This window comes from Pan paniscus, chromosome 6, assembly GCF_029289425.2.
Source record: "Pan paniscus chromosome 6, NHGRI_mPanPan1-v2.0_pri, whole genome shotgun sequence".
Classification (NCBI taxonomy): domain Eukaryota; kingdom Metazoa; phylum Chordata; class Mammalia; order Primates; family Hominidae; genus Pan; species Pan paniscus.
In genome coordinates this window covers 9,094,018-9,108,045 of record NC_073255.2, presented here as the reverse complement: position 1 = coordinate 9,108,045, position 14,028 = coordinate 9,094,018, and the positions used below count along the sequence as shown (strand labels likewise).

At 54.2% G+C, this 14,028-nt stretch overlaps 1 protein-coding gene across 4 annotated transcripts in view; it reads right to left on the bottom strand.

Moving 5' to 3' along the window:
- The window catches only part of SDK1 (sidekick cell adhesion molecule 1), a 963,741-nt gene that overhangs the window by 110,280 nt on the left and 839,433 nt on the right, over positions 1 to 14,028 (bottom strand). For all 4 annotated transcript variants that reach the window (XM_034963556.4, XM_063605603.1, XM_063605604.1 and 1 more), the window contains 2 exons: positions 13,485 to 13,679; positions 8,952 to 9,153 (listed from right to left, as the gene is read on the bottom strand). In XM_034963556.4, coding sequence (XP_034819447.2) covers positions 8,952 to 9,153; positions 13,485 to 13,679 — 397 coding nt within the window. The remainder of the gene's footprint in view (positions 1 to 8,951; positions 9,154 to 13,484; positions 13,680 to 14,028) is intronic.

Sequence of the window (14,028 nt, the reverse complement as noted above, 5' to 3'; positions counted from 1 at the left end):
TGTGGGCCCGAGACAGCTTAGCAAGGAGGCTGTTCTTGGGTCGGACCCAATCACTTCCTAGGTGCAATGAGCAGGGGCTTGAAGGGGACCCTGGACCTGTCCTGGGAGAAGCCTTTGAACACCTGGACGGTTGAAACCCTCAGGGAGAAAGGAGCTGCACAGAGGGCAGGGAGTGCAGGGCGTCCTGGCCAGGGGGAAGATTCTGCTCGGGGCTCCTCGGGGAGGCAGTGCCAACCCCTCACTGGAGCCACCCCTGCACTCTAGTCGGCACATCACTGCTCTCCAAGGGATCCAGAGAATTCCTCAGGAAGAGCTAATTCCCCGGGCCCTTGTGCTGATCCGGAGTATAAAATGAGTTCCTGCCTGATTCTCACGCTCCGTCCTCCTGGAGCTCTTTACTGGGCCAGACCCAGCCTTGCAGCATTCTCTAAGGTCCACTTCCTGGCCGGCTGCAGGCAGAGACCCACCAGCCCCGCATCCCTACCATTCACTGGGGCTGACACGGTGCCAGGCGCTTGGCAAGTGCAACCCCTTTCAACTCACATGAGCTCTGGGAGAGGAGGCATCATTATTCCCATTTCAAGGATGATAAAACTGAGGCCCACTGCTACAAGACTAGTAAATGGCAATGTTCACATGTCACTTTACAAAAGACCACATCCCTGTCAAGCATCCAAGTGAAAAATGCCCCCAGCCCGTCGATGGAGATTTTAACGGGACTAATGTTTCCCTGAGGTGCCTTCTGTTGTTAGCACTTCAGGCCTGCTTCCATCTGCCCACCCACCTTCCTTCCTCCCTTTCCCCTCCTGCCTCCTTGCTGCCTTCTCTCCCCTCTTCCTCCCTTCCTGCTTTCCGTCCTTCCTTCTTCCCTTCCCTCCTTCCTTCTCTCCCTTCCACCTCCCTTCCCTCCTTTTCTCTTGCCCTCCTTCCCTCCTTCCTTCTTTCCCTTCCACCTCCCTTCCCTCCCTCCTTTTCCCTTCCCTCCTTCCTTCCCTCCTTTTCTTCACTCCTCCATCCCCTCATTCCTTCTTTCTCTCCCTTCTTCCTCCCTTCCCACTTTCCTTCCTTCTTCCCTTCTCTCCTTCCTTCTCTCCCTTCCACCTCCCTTCCCTCCTTCCTTTTCCCTTCCCTTTCTTCCTTCCCCTCCATCATTCTTCCTTCCTTCCTTCCTTCCGTCCGTCCGTCCAGCTATTCCACATGCAATGGGGCTCCTGTGCCAAGCCCCATGCCATGCCTGAGACGAAGACTTCAGCCAAACTCTTCCGTGCAGACAACGCTGGGATCTTGGTGAAGCCCCAGCCGGTCAGGGACCCGCCCTGCAACCCAGTCACTGGCTGGTTCCTCTCAGATACCCTTCATTCGACTTCCGAATGAGCAAGTGAGGAAACTGCTCTGTTCTCCTCCCTGGCGGGCAGCGGCTCTTCATAGATGAGGGCTCCATCCTCCTCAGTTTCCAGACCAGAAAACTCGGGGTGCCTCAGGACTCTTAACCTCTGTTACCCATGGCTAAAAGTCTCAACTATCACTCTAAACCGAAGCCCTCATCACCTGAAAACCAGTCTTCTGTCCTCACTCCCAGTGGAATCTGTAAACCAGTGGCTTTCAAACGGAGCCCTGTGGACCCCCAGGACTCTGAAGCCTCTGAAGTCCAGAGCCCCATACAGCCCCCATCAGCCAACAAGAGCTCCATGCCCATCAGGTTTATGCATTCGGCCTGGGTCATATTTGGTTTAAAGGAAGGATTCTGCTTTTTAGAAAACCGATAACCATTTTTGGAAACCATGATCAGATTCTATTCCTGCTTTCAGGTCCCCGTCCAGCTTAAGACCAGGTGACACTGTTTCTCTACCAGCTCACACCTCAAGGCCTGCTTTTCCACTGCAGCCCTCCAGAACCTGGTCTGGTCTTGCTACCTCCCAGTCCCTGACCGCAGGCACATCTCAGCCCCTCTGCACTCAGCGTCCACAACTGGAAAAACAGCCACAGGAGGCAGCTGGCCTTGGTCCCAGCTTTAATGGAGATGCTTCTGAAGTCCGACCATAAAAATGACCTTTGCTCCAGAGTTCTGGTAGATAGCCTTTGCTAAGTTAAAACAAACAATTTCCCCTCTGTTCCTAGCATCCTAGGAGTTACTTTGTCTCATCTGGGTGATAACCACGTGTTTTCTCCCGCGACCTCCCTGCCTCATCCCCCTGCGCCACCCACCATAGCCCCACTGGCTCCTGTACCAGGAGGCAGCAGAGTGGGCATCAGGAATGTGGACCCCAAAGTCAAACTGCCTGGCTTCTACCTCCCAGTTAACCTTGGACAGCATACTTTGCCTCAGTTTCCTTATCTGGGCTAATAGCACAGGCATGGTGAAACTGAGGTGAGGCTTAAACTCAGGTGAGACCCTCAGCAGAGTCAGGTGTGTGGTGTGGGGCACGCTTGCTAAGGATCAGCTGTTCCTATGGATCTGCAAGTATCCGCTCAGATGGCCCTGCCTGCTGTCCCCCGTGCCCTGTTCCTTCCCTTCATCTTCTGCATCATGATGGGTGACATTTCCTTGACGACTGTCTGTCTTTACAAGACTCAACATCCACAAGGACAGGGACCGAGTCGGCCTCCTTTCCTGCTGTACCCCAAGAGCCAAGAACACCCAGGAGGTGCTCAGATCTATGGGTGGAAGGATTGAATAAGGATGCTATTCCCCATCTGCGAAGTTTCTCAGGCTGGGGTGGGGGGTTGCCTATGAGGACACGTAAATACCAGCGTTGTATCTGGCACACAGTAGGTGTTGCAGAAATGATTTGTTTACTTATTTATTTATTTGCGATTATGCTTACTTATTGATGTATTTGTTTTCTCACTGGCCTCTGGCATTGAACTATAATTATACTCAGCACTCCACTGTTTAGTACTTCACGCTTTGCTATGATTTGGGGGTTTGGAGCCACACTGCAAGCTCCTTGAAACCCCTCTTTCTCCACTGTCCTGCCTGGGTCTGGCACTGAGCCGGGCACACGTGGTGTGCCATAAGTGCATGTCAGGTGGCTGGACAAATCAGCCTGGCTCCCAGACAAATGGGTTTGGGTGCAAAGGAGGACAGAGAGCAGGGTTCTTAGCGTGAGGCCTGTGTTTTGCCGGACTCACTTCATTCAACAAGGATTGATTAAGTGTCTCTGTGAGCTGCAGGGAACACTAAATGTGGATCTGGGGGAGTTAACCCTCTCGGCGGAAGCCACGCCAGTGGCCCCGAAACCAGGCAGAAAGCAGCTCCGGCAGGCAGCCGATGGAAGCAGCAGCCCTACTGCCCAAATGAGACAGGCAGAGGGCAGTGCTATCAACCCCTCTCCTGGCTCTGCAGTACTAGAGATGGTAGCATCCTCTGTGCACTCACCCCAACCTGCCTCACCTCCCTGCAGCGCTGCTCCTGTGGATGACTGGTCTACCTCCTAGGCCAAATGTTTGATCCTCAAGTCCCCTACCCCCGTTGCTCCTGCCATGCTCCCTCCTGTGGCAGAGCATGGATTTTGGTGACTCCATGATGAAGAGACAAATGCACGCAGGATGCAAGAACACCCTCCTGTAACCCTTCTAACTCCTCCCAATTCTGCACTCTGTTCACACTTCCAAGCCAGCCCAAACCTCTGCTTTGCAGTGGGCTAAGCAGAATTCCAATGCTGGCTCTGCCACTACTCACTGGAGCAAGTCAGTGTCTCAGAGCCTCGCTGTATTCGGCATGGACATGGAGATAGCAGCACCGGGGCTTCCAGGGCTGTCGTGAAAATGACATCGCATCACCCATCCTCATGGAGTCGGGTGGATCGTGGCACACAGCAGGCAATGAATAAATGTGATGTGCTCTTTCCTGTCTTCCCGAAAGCTTTCTCTGGCTCCCCCACCCCGGAGCCCTCACTTGTCCCCAGGAAGCCACTGATGCTGCCTGGTGCCTCCCCAGGCCTTTGCTCATTCCACATGCCTCACCTCCCAAACCTCCACATACAAACTCAGAAGCTGGATAGATTTAGGGATATTTCTGAGATAACATCTGCCATCTAATCTCTTTTTTCTAATCATCCCAAACTCAGGAAATAAATAATTTGGGTAATACAGGACCCTCACTATCTGAACTTCCTATCAGAACTCTTGCTACCCCAAATCAATAACCGATATATTTAGAAAGCCAGTTTGTACTCGTACTGCCTCGGACGGCTAATCACATACACAAACTTGACCTCCACAGCCAAAGTGTTCTGGAATGGGCGTCGGGGAAGGGCATAGCTTAAGCTCCATGTTCCTGTCTCAGAGCTAAATGCAGAGTCATTTAAATAGGAGGAGCTCCATTCATTCATTTTGGTTCTATTATAAAATGGATGAGTGCTGAGCATCTTTTTAAAGCGATTCACTGCTGTCTTTATTTACTTCTCTGGAAGGCACTAAAAATGTTTCTTAAGAATTCACTATTGGCCGGGCATGTTAGCTCATGCCTATAATCCCAGTACTTTGGGAGGCTGAGGTGAGAGGATCACTTGAGGCCAGGAGTTTGAGACCAGCCTGGGCAACATAGTGAGACCCTATTTCTAAAAAAAAAAAATTTAAACATTAGCCAGGCATGATAGCATATGCCTGTAGTCTTAGCTACCCGGGAGGCTGAGACAGGAGGGTATCTTGAGCCTGGGAGTTGGAGGCTGCAGTGAATGATGACGGAACTACTGCACTCCAGCCCGGGTGACAGACAAAAACAAAACAACCAACCAAACAAACACAAACACTTAGACCTCACTATTGTATCACAAAGAATATCAAGCTCATGTATCATATCCTTGGTCAAGTTCATCTGATTCTTTTTTCTTTTGAGATGGAGTCTCACTCTGTTGCCCAGGCTGGAGTTAAGTGGTATGATCTCAGCTCACTGCAATCTCCGCCGCTCAGGTTCAAGCAATTCTCCTGCCTCAACCTCCTGTGTAGCTGGGATTACAGGCGCATGCCACCATGCCTGGCTAATTTTTACATTTTTAGTAGAGACACGGTTTCACCATATCGGCCAGGCTGGGCTCGAACTCCTGACCTCAGGTGATCCACCCGCCTCGGCCTCCCAAAGTGCTGGGATTACAGGCATGAGCCACCATGCCCAGCTCATCTGATCCTTAAATAATGATATTTTAAAAAAATTACATTATACGGAAAAAGAAAAAAAAAGAAATCAGTAGAATGGAGCTAGGGCCGTGGTGCTGACATTCGTTGAATCCCTGCTGTTTTCCATGCTCATTCCCTCTGCGCCTTTCTGTCTTCTGTTTGGACCCCCTGCACCTATCCCACGACAGAGCTCAGAGGAGGAGCTGAGCCCATCACAGCCAGATGCACAGCCACCCGCTGAGCCCGCACAGCCACTGCTCTGTCCTAAAGTGACATCCAGAACCTCCAAGTCACACTGGGCTCAGAGCCCTTCTCTTCTTCCTCTCTACTGCATTTCTGTGGGTGGCTACCCCGTCTCACAACTTCAACCACCAACCAGACACTGGCAACACCTGAACACGTCTCAGACCCAACCCCTCTCCCTGGGGGTCTCGACCCATATTCCCTGGACGTAGTCACAGTCACCAAATTGAGACAGTTAAACTCTTAATGTTTTCTGGATACTGGCAGATGTCACACAACTGGTGAAAGTAAAATGCAGCTGTCAGGATTATTAAACAGGAAGGGAGATTATACTGTGGCAGTGTACAAAATATCACTTTCCTGGGATTCTCCTGTGACATGTTCTCTACTGATAGGCAGAGGAAGCATCTGTCCTAGTTCTGGCCCATTAGGAAATTGACATTGGTCTCTCCCATACCAAATTAAACTGTCTGTCCTGAAACATGGACCTCTTCTTTCCAGCATGAAGTCCCGGGCACACAATTAGTCTGTTTGGTTTCAGAAGCCTTCAGGAATAGTGGCTGGATATTTTTTTTCCTTCTTTTAGATGGTTACACAAAGGGTGAGGTTATTTATATATGTGAGCACACTGCCAATTAAGCTAAGCATCCTGTGTACTTTATTAAGTCAGGCTGGGCGCACCTGGCCATACTCCCCTGACTCTCGGGGCTGTGCCAGGAGAATTCCAGGGCTCTGGGAGGATGGTATCTGCCACTAGGAGTGCCTTCCTCTGGAGGGGAGAGAGCTGTGCCTCTCGAGTTCTGTTGCTGTAGCTCAAAGGGCACAGTGAGATGCTGGCAGGAACCTGGCGGACAGTCTGATTCTTCCGATCGCCTTATTTCTTGGCTGCCAGTTCGCTGGCGGTCAGCAACGAGGCAAACCTTGAACTCACAGAGCTGGAGGGAACAGCAGGATCCCCGCTCCAGCCCTGCCTTTCACAGATGAGAAGACAGAGTCCTAGCAGGCAGCCAAGAGTTGGACTTTTCCAAGGCCACGCAGCTACTAAGGGGAGACTGACTGTGGAAAGTTTGGTGTTCAGATGCACACGCACTGGGTTTTCGGATGTCGCAGACCCTTGTAAATTAACTGTAGGACGTGGACTGTGTCTATGGAGCCTTGACCTCTGGCTCATGGAATGTGACAACTACAAAAACCTCAGGAAATATCCCTTCCGTTTAGAGACGTCGAGGTACCCGCATATGCGTTACTTAAGATATCTCTGCCTCAATGTCTGCGTGTGTAAATTGGGAAGAGTGAGAAGTCTGGGCTGTATGTCCACATGGTTGTTACAAAGATCTTATGAAATGACACACGGAAGTGGTGTTGAAAATGACAGGTGCTGGACAGGATGAGGGGATTCCGGAAATGATGATGGCGATGAGGATGGCGGCGGTGGTGGTGAAGTCCTGTCAGAGCTTTAACTGTCTGGAAGCTGAGTGACTAGATCACCAGGGAAAACACCTCAGAGGGGACATCAAGCCGGAGCTGCTGCAGCCTCGTTTTCCTAACATGAGGGGCATAACCACAGTTGTGGGGACGGAACAGCTTTTCTAAATTCCAACCCGCCAGCATACGGACCTCACCAGATGTTGTGCCCTGTAAGAGGGGAGGCCAGGCAATGGCTCTGGCCCTGCTGGAAAGAAACCCTGTGCGCAGGGACCATTCCACCTCGATTTTCAGAAGAGCAGAGGGCTGCTTGGACCATGAGACTGCAGAGGGTGACTGTGCCAGGGTGCGTCCTCTGGGGCCACAGAGAGCTGGAGCTGTGCACTGGGCCGCTGGCTTCCTTGCTGGTCTGTGGTCTGCAATGGGGGCCTGGGAGCCGCAGCATGGGTTCCCGATGGTCCGTGTGACCCTCCTTGGTCTGCTCAGGGACTCTGGTCAGGATTTGCATTTGACACCCAGCTGTGCCTCCTGGGGACACTGTGTGGGGGTGGCAAAGGCGATACTGGCATCCATGGCCATGACCATCCAAAGGGCCTTATCACCTCCAAGCCTCGCAACTCAAAGGCCAGGGAGCTGGAGACACCTGAGAGCCCGTCACTTGCCCCAGATCACTCAACGGCAAGTGGCAGAAGCCAGGCTGAGCCTGCACAGTTCCAGCTTCACAGCTCTGTACCGAGACGCCCGGTCGGCCACCCCTTCCCGGGCAAGTGCTTCGCCTCTGTCATGGGCCTGGTCCTCAAGCCAGGGATGGGGGTTTTGGAGGTTTCTCTTCTCTTTGAAACCCCCTGTTGTCACATCTAGGACCAGTGACACCCACACTCCAATCAGCCCTCACTCCAAAGACTGAACTTTGCCCCCAGGGCAGAGCGGGGCCAGGGTGGTGTTCTGAGGAGCTGCCAGGGGCTTCACCTGGGACCTGCCTCCCTCCCTACATTCAGTTTCAGTCAGGCAGGGCTGAGATGGGCAGCCTTGAAGACAAGGAAGGCTGGGCGCCACGGAGGCTGGGTGGGGGATATGAGCAAATGACCGACTTTTCTGGCCTTGGCCTTCCTCTGTAGAGTGGGATCATGGTCTCCCCTTACTGGGTGACTGTAGGGATGCAGAGCTGACCTATGTAACCATCTGAGAGACAGAGGAAGCTCGGCCAGCCTGGAGACAACCGTCTTGGCCCCTCTACCCTCTTAGTCACTGGTGCAGGCTCCAGAGCCCTGCGACATGGAGGGACTCACTCCAAGACCCCCGCTCCACAGCCTGGAGTGTGAGCTCAGTAACAAGTGACCAAACTCTGGGCCGATGAGAAGCACAAGGCAGGTGTCCCGGGTGGCCCTGCCCAGGCAGGGCCTGCAAACCCGACAGGCCCCAGGAGGGCCCGGGCAGGGCATGTGGTGAAGGTGTGGACTCCTGGGGTGGCTTCTAAGCCCTGGGATGCCCATCTGTGTGACTGTGGCAGTTTCCTTGTCTGTAAAGAGTGGGTGGTCTGTAAACCGCAGTTGTGAGGACCCTGGGGGACCCACAGAACGCCGCTGCTATTGTCAATGCAACCCTCACCCATGCTGAGCCCAGAGGTCCAGTAAACAACTGAGTGGACGGATTCTAGTCGTGTCCTAGGCATGCCCTCCCATCTTCCCCAGCCATCACTAAGGAAGCACAGTACTCGCGGTGCCATCCATCTCCCTGCTGCTTTCGAGAACGCAAGGGGACGCAACATCCCTCCAGCCCTGGACACCCGAGGCCAGCCCAGCCCTCCTCCACATGGTCCCCTCCCCCTTGCCAGCCTTGGGAGGGGCTAGGACTCCAGCCCACATGTCCAGCCTGCCCCCCATCACCCCTGCCTCGCCAATCCCTGGGTCCTGGGGTGACCAAACCAGCCCTGCACACCTGGAAGAGCAGACTCCGGGAAGCGGCTGGGGGTGGGCCCTTGGAAGTAGCTCCAGGAGCCAGGAGTTCTGGGATTCCCAGCATGGGGAGTGTCAAAAAGAAAGGGGGCCTGTGCTCTCAGGGGTGCACCTGCTTGGCCCACACAGCCTCCCCACTATCTGGACAGGAGCTGGCTGGAGGCGGCCAGGGCCCCGTTCCCCGGGGAGGTGCTCCTGCTCTCTCGGTACCTGTCAACGACGCACGCGGTGGCCTCGTGGCTGATGGACGAGGAGTAGGTCTGCCACTCACCCCGAGGCAGCTCTCGCACCTGCACGGTGAAGTACCGGATGGGGGAGGCCCCGTCGCTGCCCGGGACCCACTGGAGCCGGAGGCTGCGTGCGGTCACTTCCGCCTGGGGCACCAGGAGCTCTCTGGGGGGTGCCGGCCGCTCTGCAACCAAATGAGGACAGACCAGGGACATGTGAGAGGCTGCCCTTCCCAAGGAGGATCCCCAGGAGGCTAGGCTGCTGTACAGGGCTGACTGCTTGCCCATGAGAGCTGCCTGCATGCCTTGGACAGTCTGAAGCCAGTCCCTTCCTTGGGTCAGGGAGATGAGAGGCTCTGTTTTTTGTTTTGTTTTGTTTTGTTTTTGAGACAGAGTCTCACTCTGTCACCAGGTTGGAGTGCAGTGGCGTGATCTCAGCTCACTGCAACCTCTGTCTCCTGGGTTCAAGGGATTCTCCTGCCTCAGCTTCCTGAGTAGCTGGGACTACAGGTGTGCACCACCACGCCCAGATAATTTTTGTATTTTTAGTAGAGACAGGGTTTCACCATGTTGGCCAGGATGGTCCTGATCTCTTGACCTCGTGATCCGCCTGCCTCGGCCTCCCAAAGAGCTGGGATTACAGGGGTGAGCCACTACACCCAGCTGAGCAGCTATCTTGAGGCTGACTTCGGATGCACTACTCATAGAGACCAACAGACAGGAACAAAGCCACACAGGAGTCCCTGGGCTGCCAGACCACCAGGCACTGTGTCTGTGATGACAGCTGGGGTCGCAGGGTCTTGGGGGCTGTTCCAAGCCCTGTGGTCCCTTTGGTCTCTCTTTTTCTGATGTTGTGCTCAGTCCACCTTTAACGCTGAATTTCCTCCTTCTCGCAGTCACCCAGGGCCTAAAGCATCTACGGCATCTACTCAGTGCTGCTGTAGGTGAGGGCACCTCTGGGCTGTCACTGCCTCTGGTGTGTGCAGTAGCTTGGATGGGGGACGCGGGCTGCCTGGGGCCAGGCCCGGCCTGGAGTGCCCATCGTCTGCCGCTGCTGTGTCTCTGCACCCCATCGATTTCAGCAGAGAAGTTCTGCGGCGGGAGGAATAATTGTTTAATTGTTTATCATGAAGATTATTGATTCTGATTAGAATGCGTGGCGTGTGTAAAGCGGCAATTGATTGTCGGCCCGCAGTGGCGGGTGTGGGAGGAGGGTTCCCGTCTCACTTCATCAGCACTTGCCTCCGTAAGCGCACATTCCGGCCGTTGTGATTTCAGCTGGTCTCCGGAGGGGAGGTGGCCCAGCGTATCCCATTTCAAAGGCTCTCTTGGACTTAGTGGTAACTAGCAAGTCTCTTGGACTCCCTCTCCCTGAGCCACGAGGATGGAGGATGGGGGCCCCAATGGAAAATCTCCGAAATCTCTGGTCCGGATAATCAGGTGGCATAGTGTGGGGCGGGGCTGTGGGGCGGGGCTGCGGGGCGGGACACAGGGAAATAAGAGGACCTGCTGTGAGACCCTACGGGTCTGTGATGCACCTGCACACGTGCCTGGCTCGTGGGAGGGGCACAGTCAATGTTTAAGATAAATGAACCATAAAACCACACGAATACATTAGAGAATGAAGTAAAAACGTTTGCTTGGGAGCCATTACCATCTTCCTGAGAAGCCGACAGCCCTGAGTGCTGATACCCAGGGTGGCAGCAGGGGAATGGGGGGCTCCTTTCACAGGGCATCCCTTCCATGTGCTTTACATTGCAGAAGCACCTTGGGTGTCTGTGGCGACTGAGGGCTTCCATCCCTCCAGCTAATAACAATAATAATGATAGTGGTAATGGTCACGGAGGGGATGTGCTTTCACTGAATGCTATGGGAGAACCAAAGGCAGGGGCTCACACCTGCAATCCCAGAGCTTTGGGACGCTGAGGCAGGAGGATCGCTTGAGACCAGGAGCTGGAGACCAGCCTGGGCAACGTAGTAAGACCCCCATCTCTACAAAAATTAAAATATTAGCTGGGCACAGTGGCTCATGCCTGTAACCCCAGCACTTTGGGCGGCCAAGATGGGTATCATAGCAAGACTCTGTCTCTTCAGAACATAATTAGGTGGGTGGTGTGTGCCTGTAGTCCCCGCTACTGGGGAGGCTGAGGTGGGAGCATTGCTTGAGCCCAGGCATTCCAGGGTGCAGTGACCTATGATTACATAACTGCACTCCAGCCTGGGCGACAGAGCAAGACTTGTTTCAAAAATAAAAAAACAAAAATAGGAGCGTGGCCAGAACTGTGTGCTCCAAGTATCCCTGCAGTGGTGCCTGCAAGCTCCCTCCCATCCTCATTCCCACAGGGTCCCTGGGTCTGGCCATGACGTCAGGACCTGGAGTGGGAGCTGGGGCTGCTGAGGTGAGGGTCCTGTGGCACCAACCCTGGGCGCTGCAAGGCCCGAGGACATGCGCGGAGCCCACTGAGAAGGGCGCCCACTATAGACTTTCATGGGAAGAGTTGGCCTCATGGTGTCAGAGGTGAGTCCAAATCTCAGCTCTGCAGTTGTGTGTCTGGGCAAATTAATAAAACTCTCTCAGTTTCCTCTGTCTCTTCTTTGGTAAAAATCAGAGCTAACGCCATGCTGCTCCGTGGGCTGCAGGAAGGATAGGCCAAGTGCAGTGCACGGAGCACCTGTCTCCGTGCGTGGAGCAGAGCCCTGCTCACCCGACAGTTCTCATTGGGAAGGCAGTTATTTGGAAAACTTACTTACTGAGCACTTGCTCCACAGAGGACGTGGGTTTAACATCAGAGACTGGGGGCTGCTTTCAGGCAGCTCAACCTCAAATGTGGTGACTCTGCAGCCTTGCCCCAGGTACTCAGCCTCTGCGAGCAATGTTGCTCTCTTTAAACCTGAGACCGTCTCACATATCTAAGAGAGCAGGTGTGAGGCTGAAGGTGTGAATGCAATGCTCAGGTGTCTGAGAGAGCAGGTGTGAGGCTGAAAGTGTGTCATGCAATGCTCACGTGTCTGAGAGAGCAGGTGTGAGGCAGAAGGTGTGAATGCAATGCTCACATGTCTGAGAGAGCAGGTGTGAGGCAGAAGGTGTGAATGCAATGCTCACGTGTCTGAGAGAGCAGGTGTGAGGCAGAAGGTGTGAATGCAATGCTCACGTGTCTGAGAGAGCAGGTGTGAGGCTGAAAGTGTGTCATGCAATGCTCACGTGTCTGAGAGAGCAGGTGTGAGGCAGAAGGTGTGAATGCAATGCTCACGTGTCTGAGAGAGCAGGTGTGAGGCTGAAAGTGTGTCATGCAATGCTCACGTGTCTGAGAGAGCAGGTGTGAGGCAGAAGGTGTGAATGCAATGCTCACGTGTCTGAGAGAGCAGGTGTGAGGCAGAAGGTGTGAATGCAATGCTCACATGTCTGAGAGAGCAGGTGTGAGGCTGAAAGTGTGTCATGCAATGCTCATGTGTCTGAGAGAGCAGGTGTGAGGCAGAAGGTGTGAATGCAATGCTCACGTGTCTGAGAGAGCAGGTGTGAGGCTGAAGGTGTGAACGCAGTGCTCACATGTCTGAGAGAGCAGGTGTGAGGCTGAAGGTGTGAATGCAATGCTCACGTGTCTGAGAGAGCAGGTGTGAGGCTGAAAGTGTGTTATGCAATGCTCACATGTCTGAGAGAGCAGGTGTGAGGCTGAAAGTGTGTCACGAAATGCTCACATGTCTGAGAGAGCAGGTGTGAGGTAGAAGGTGTGAATGCAATGCTCACGTGTCGGAGAGAGCAGGTGTGAAGCTGAAGGTGTGAACGCAGTGCTCACATGTCTGAGAGAGCAGGTGTGAGGCAGAAGGTGTGAATGCAATGCTCACGTGTCTGAGAGAGCAGGTGTGAGGCTGAAAGTGTGTCATGCAATGCTCACGTGTCTGAGAGAGCAGGTGTGAGGCAGAAGGTGTGAATGCAATGCTCACGTGTCTGAGAGAGCAGGTGTGAGGCTGAAGGTGTGAACGCAGTGCTCACATGTCTGAGAGAGCAGGTGTGAGGCTGAAGGTGTGAATGCAATGCTCACGTGTCTGAGAGAGCAGGTGTGAGGCTGAAAGTGTGTTATGCAATGCTCACATGTCTGAGAGAGCAGGTGTGAGGCTGAAAGTGTGTCACGAAATGCTCACATGTCTGAGAGAGCAGGTGTGAGGTAGAAGGTGTGAATGCAATGCTCACGTGTCTGAGAGAGCAGGTGTGAGGCTGAAAGTGTGTTATGCAATGCTCACATGTCTGAGAGAGCAGGTGTGAGGCTGAAAGTGTGTCACGAAATGCTCACATGTCTGAGAGAGCAGGTGTGAGGCAGAAGGTGTGAATGCAATGCTGTTTGATAGTGTGTCCAGCTCCATGTCGGGCTCAGTGGGTGCTTCGTAAATGTTCACATCCCTTCTCTTTCTCCAAAGGGAAGGCCGAAGCCTCCCAGGTACCCCGCAGACCCCAGAGGGCCTGATTGAGGAAGCGGCGCCCACCACGTCTGCAGTACCCCCGGGTCCCCCAAGGTCTTACCTCTCTTCTCGGTGGTGATGACGGTGGCCTCCAGTGGCTCCCCCCAGCCCTGCCTCGTCTTGGCGGACAGCCTGAAGATGTATGCGGACTCCGGAGCCAGGTCGGTGGCTGTGAACTGCCTCACTGTGGCGCCGACCTCCACAGTGGTGAAGGTGTGGGGGCTGCTGCTGGCCAGGCGGTAGGCAATCTGGTACCCTGCAGGCAGGTGACATGGGAGACAGCTGCTGAGCCAGTCATCACCCACGGCACAGGGAAGCCCTGTGCCCACACCCTGTGCTGACCCCTGGAAGGCCATCTGTCTCTTCCCCGTCTCTGGAGGTCACCGCCTGTGCACTGAAAGGGTGGTCTCATGGCTGTGATGAATGGTGGGGCCCCACGTGGATTTCCCTGTGAAGCTTGTTTCCTGCTCCATGCTTCACCAGAACAAGGTGTGAACACGGGTTCATCTTTCCTTAGGACGCGGGCACGAGGCGAGCATGCCACAGGGACCCAGTCCCTCCCTGCTCCCCAGAGGGCTGTGGCTTCTCAGTCTCTGCCTCTCCCT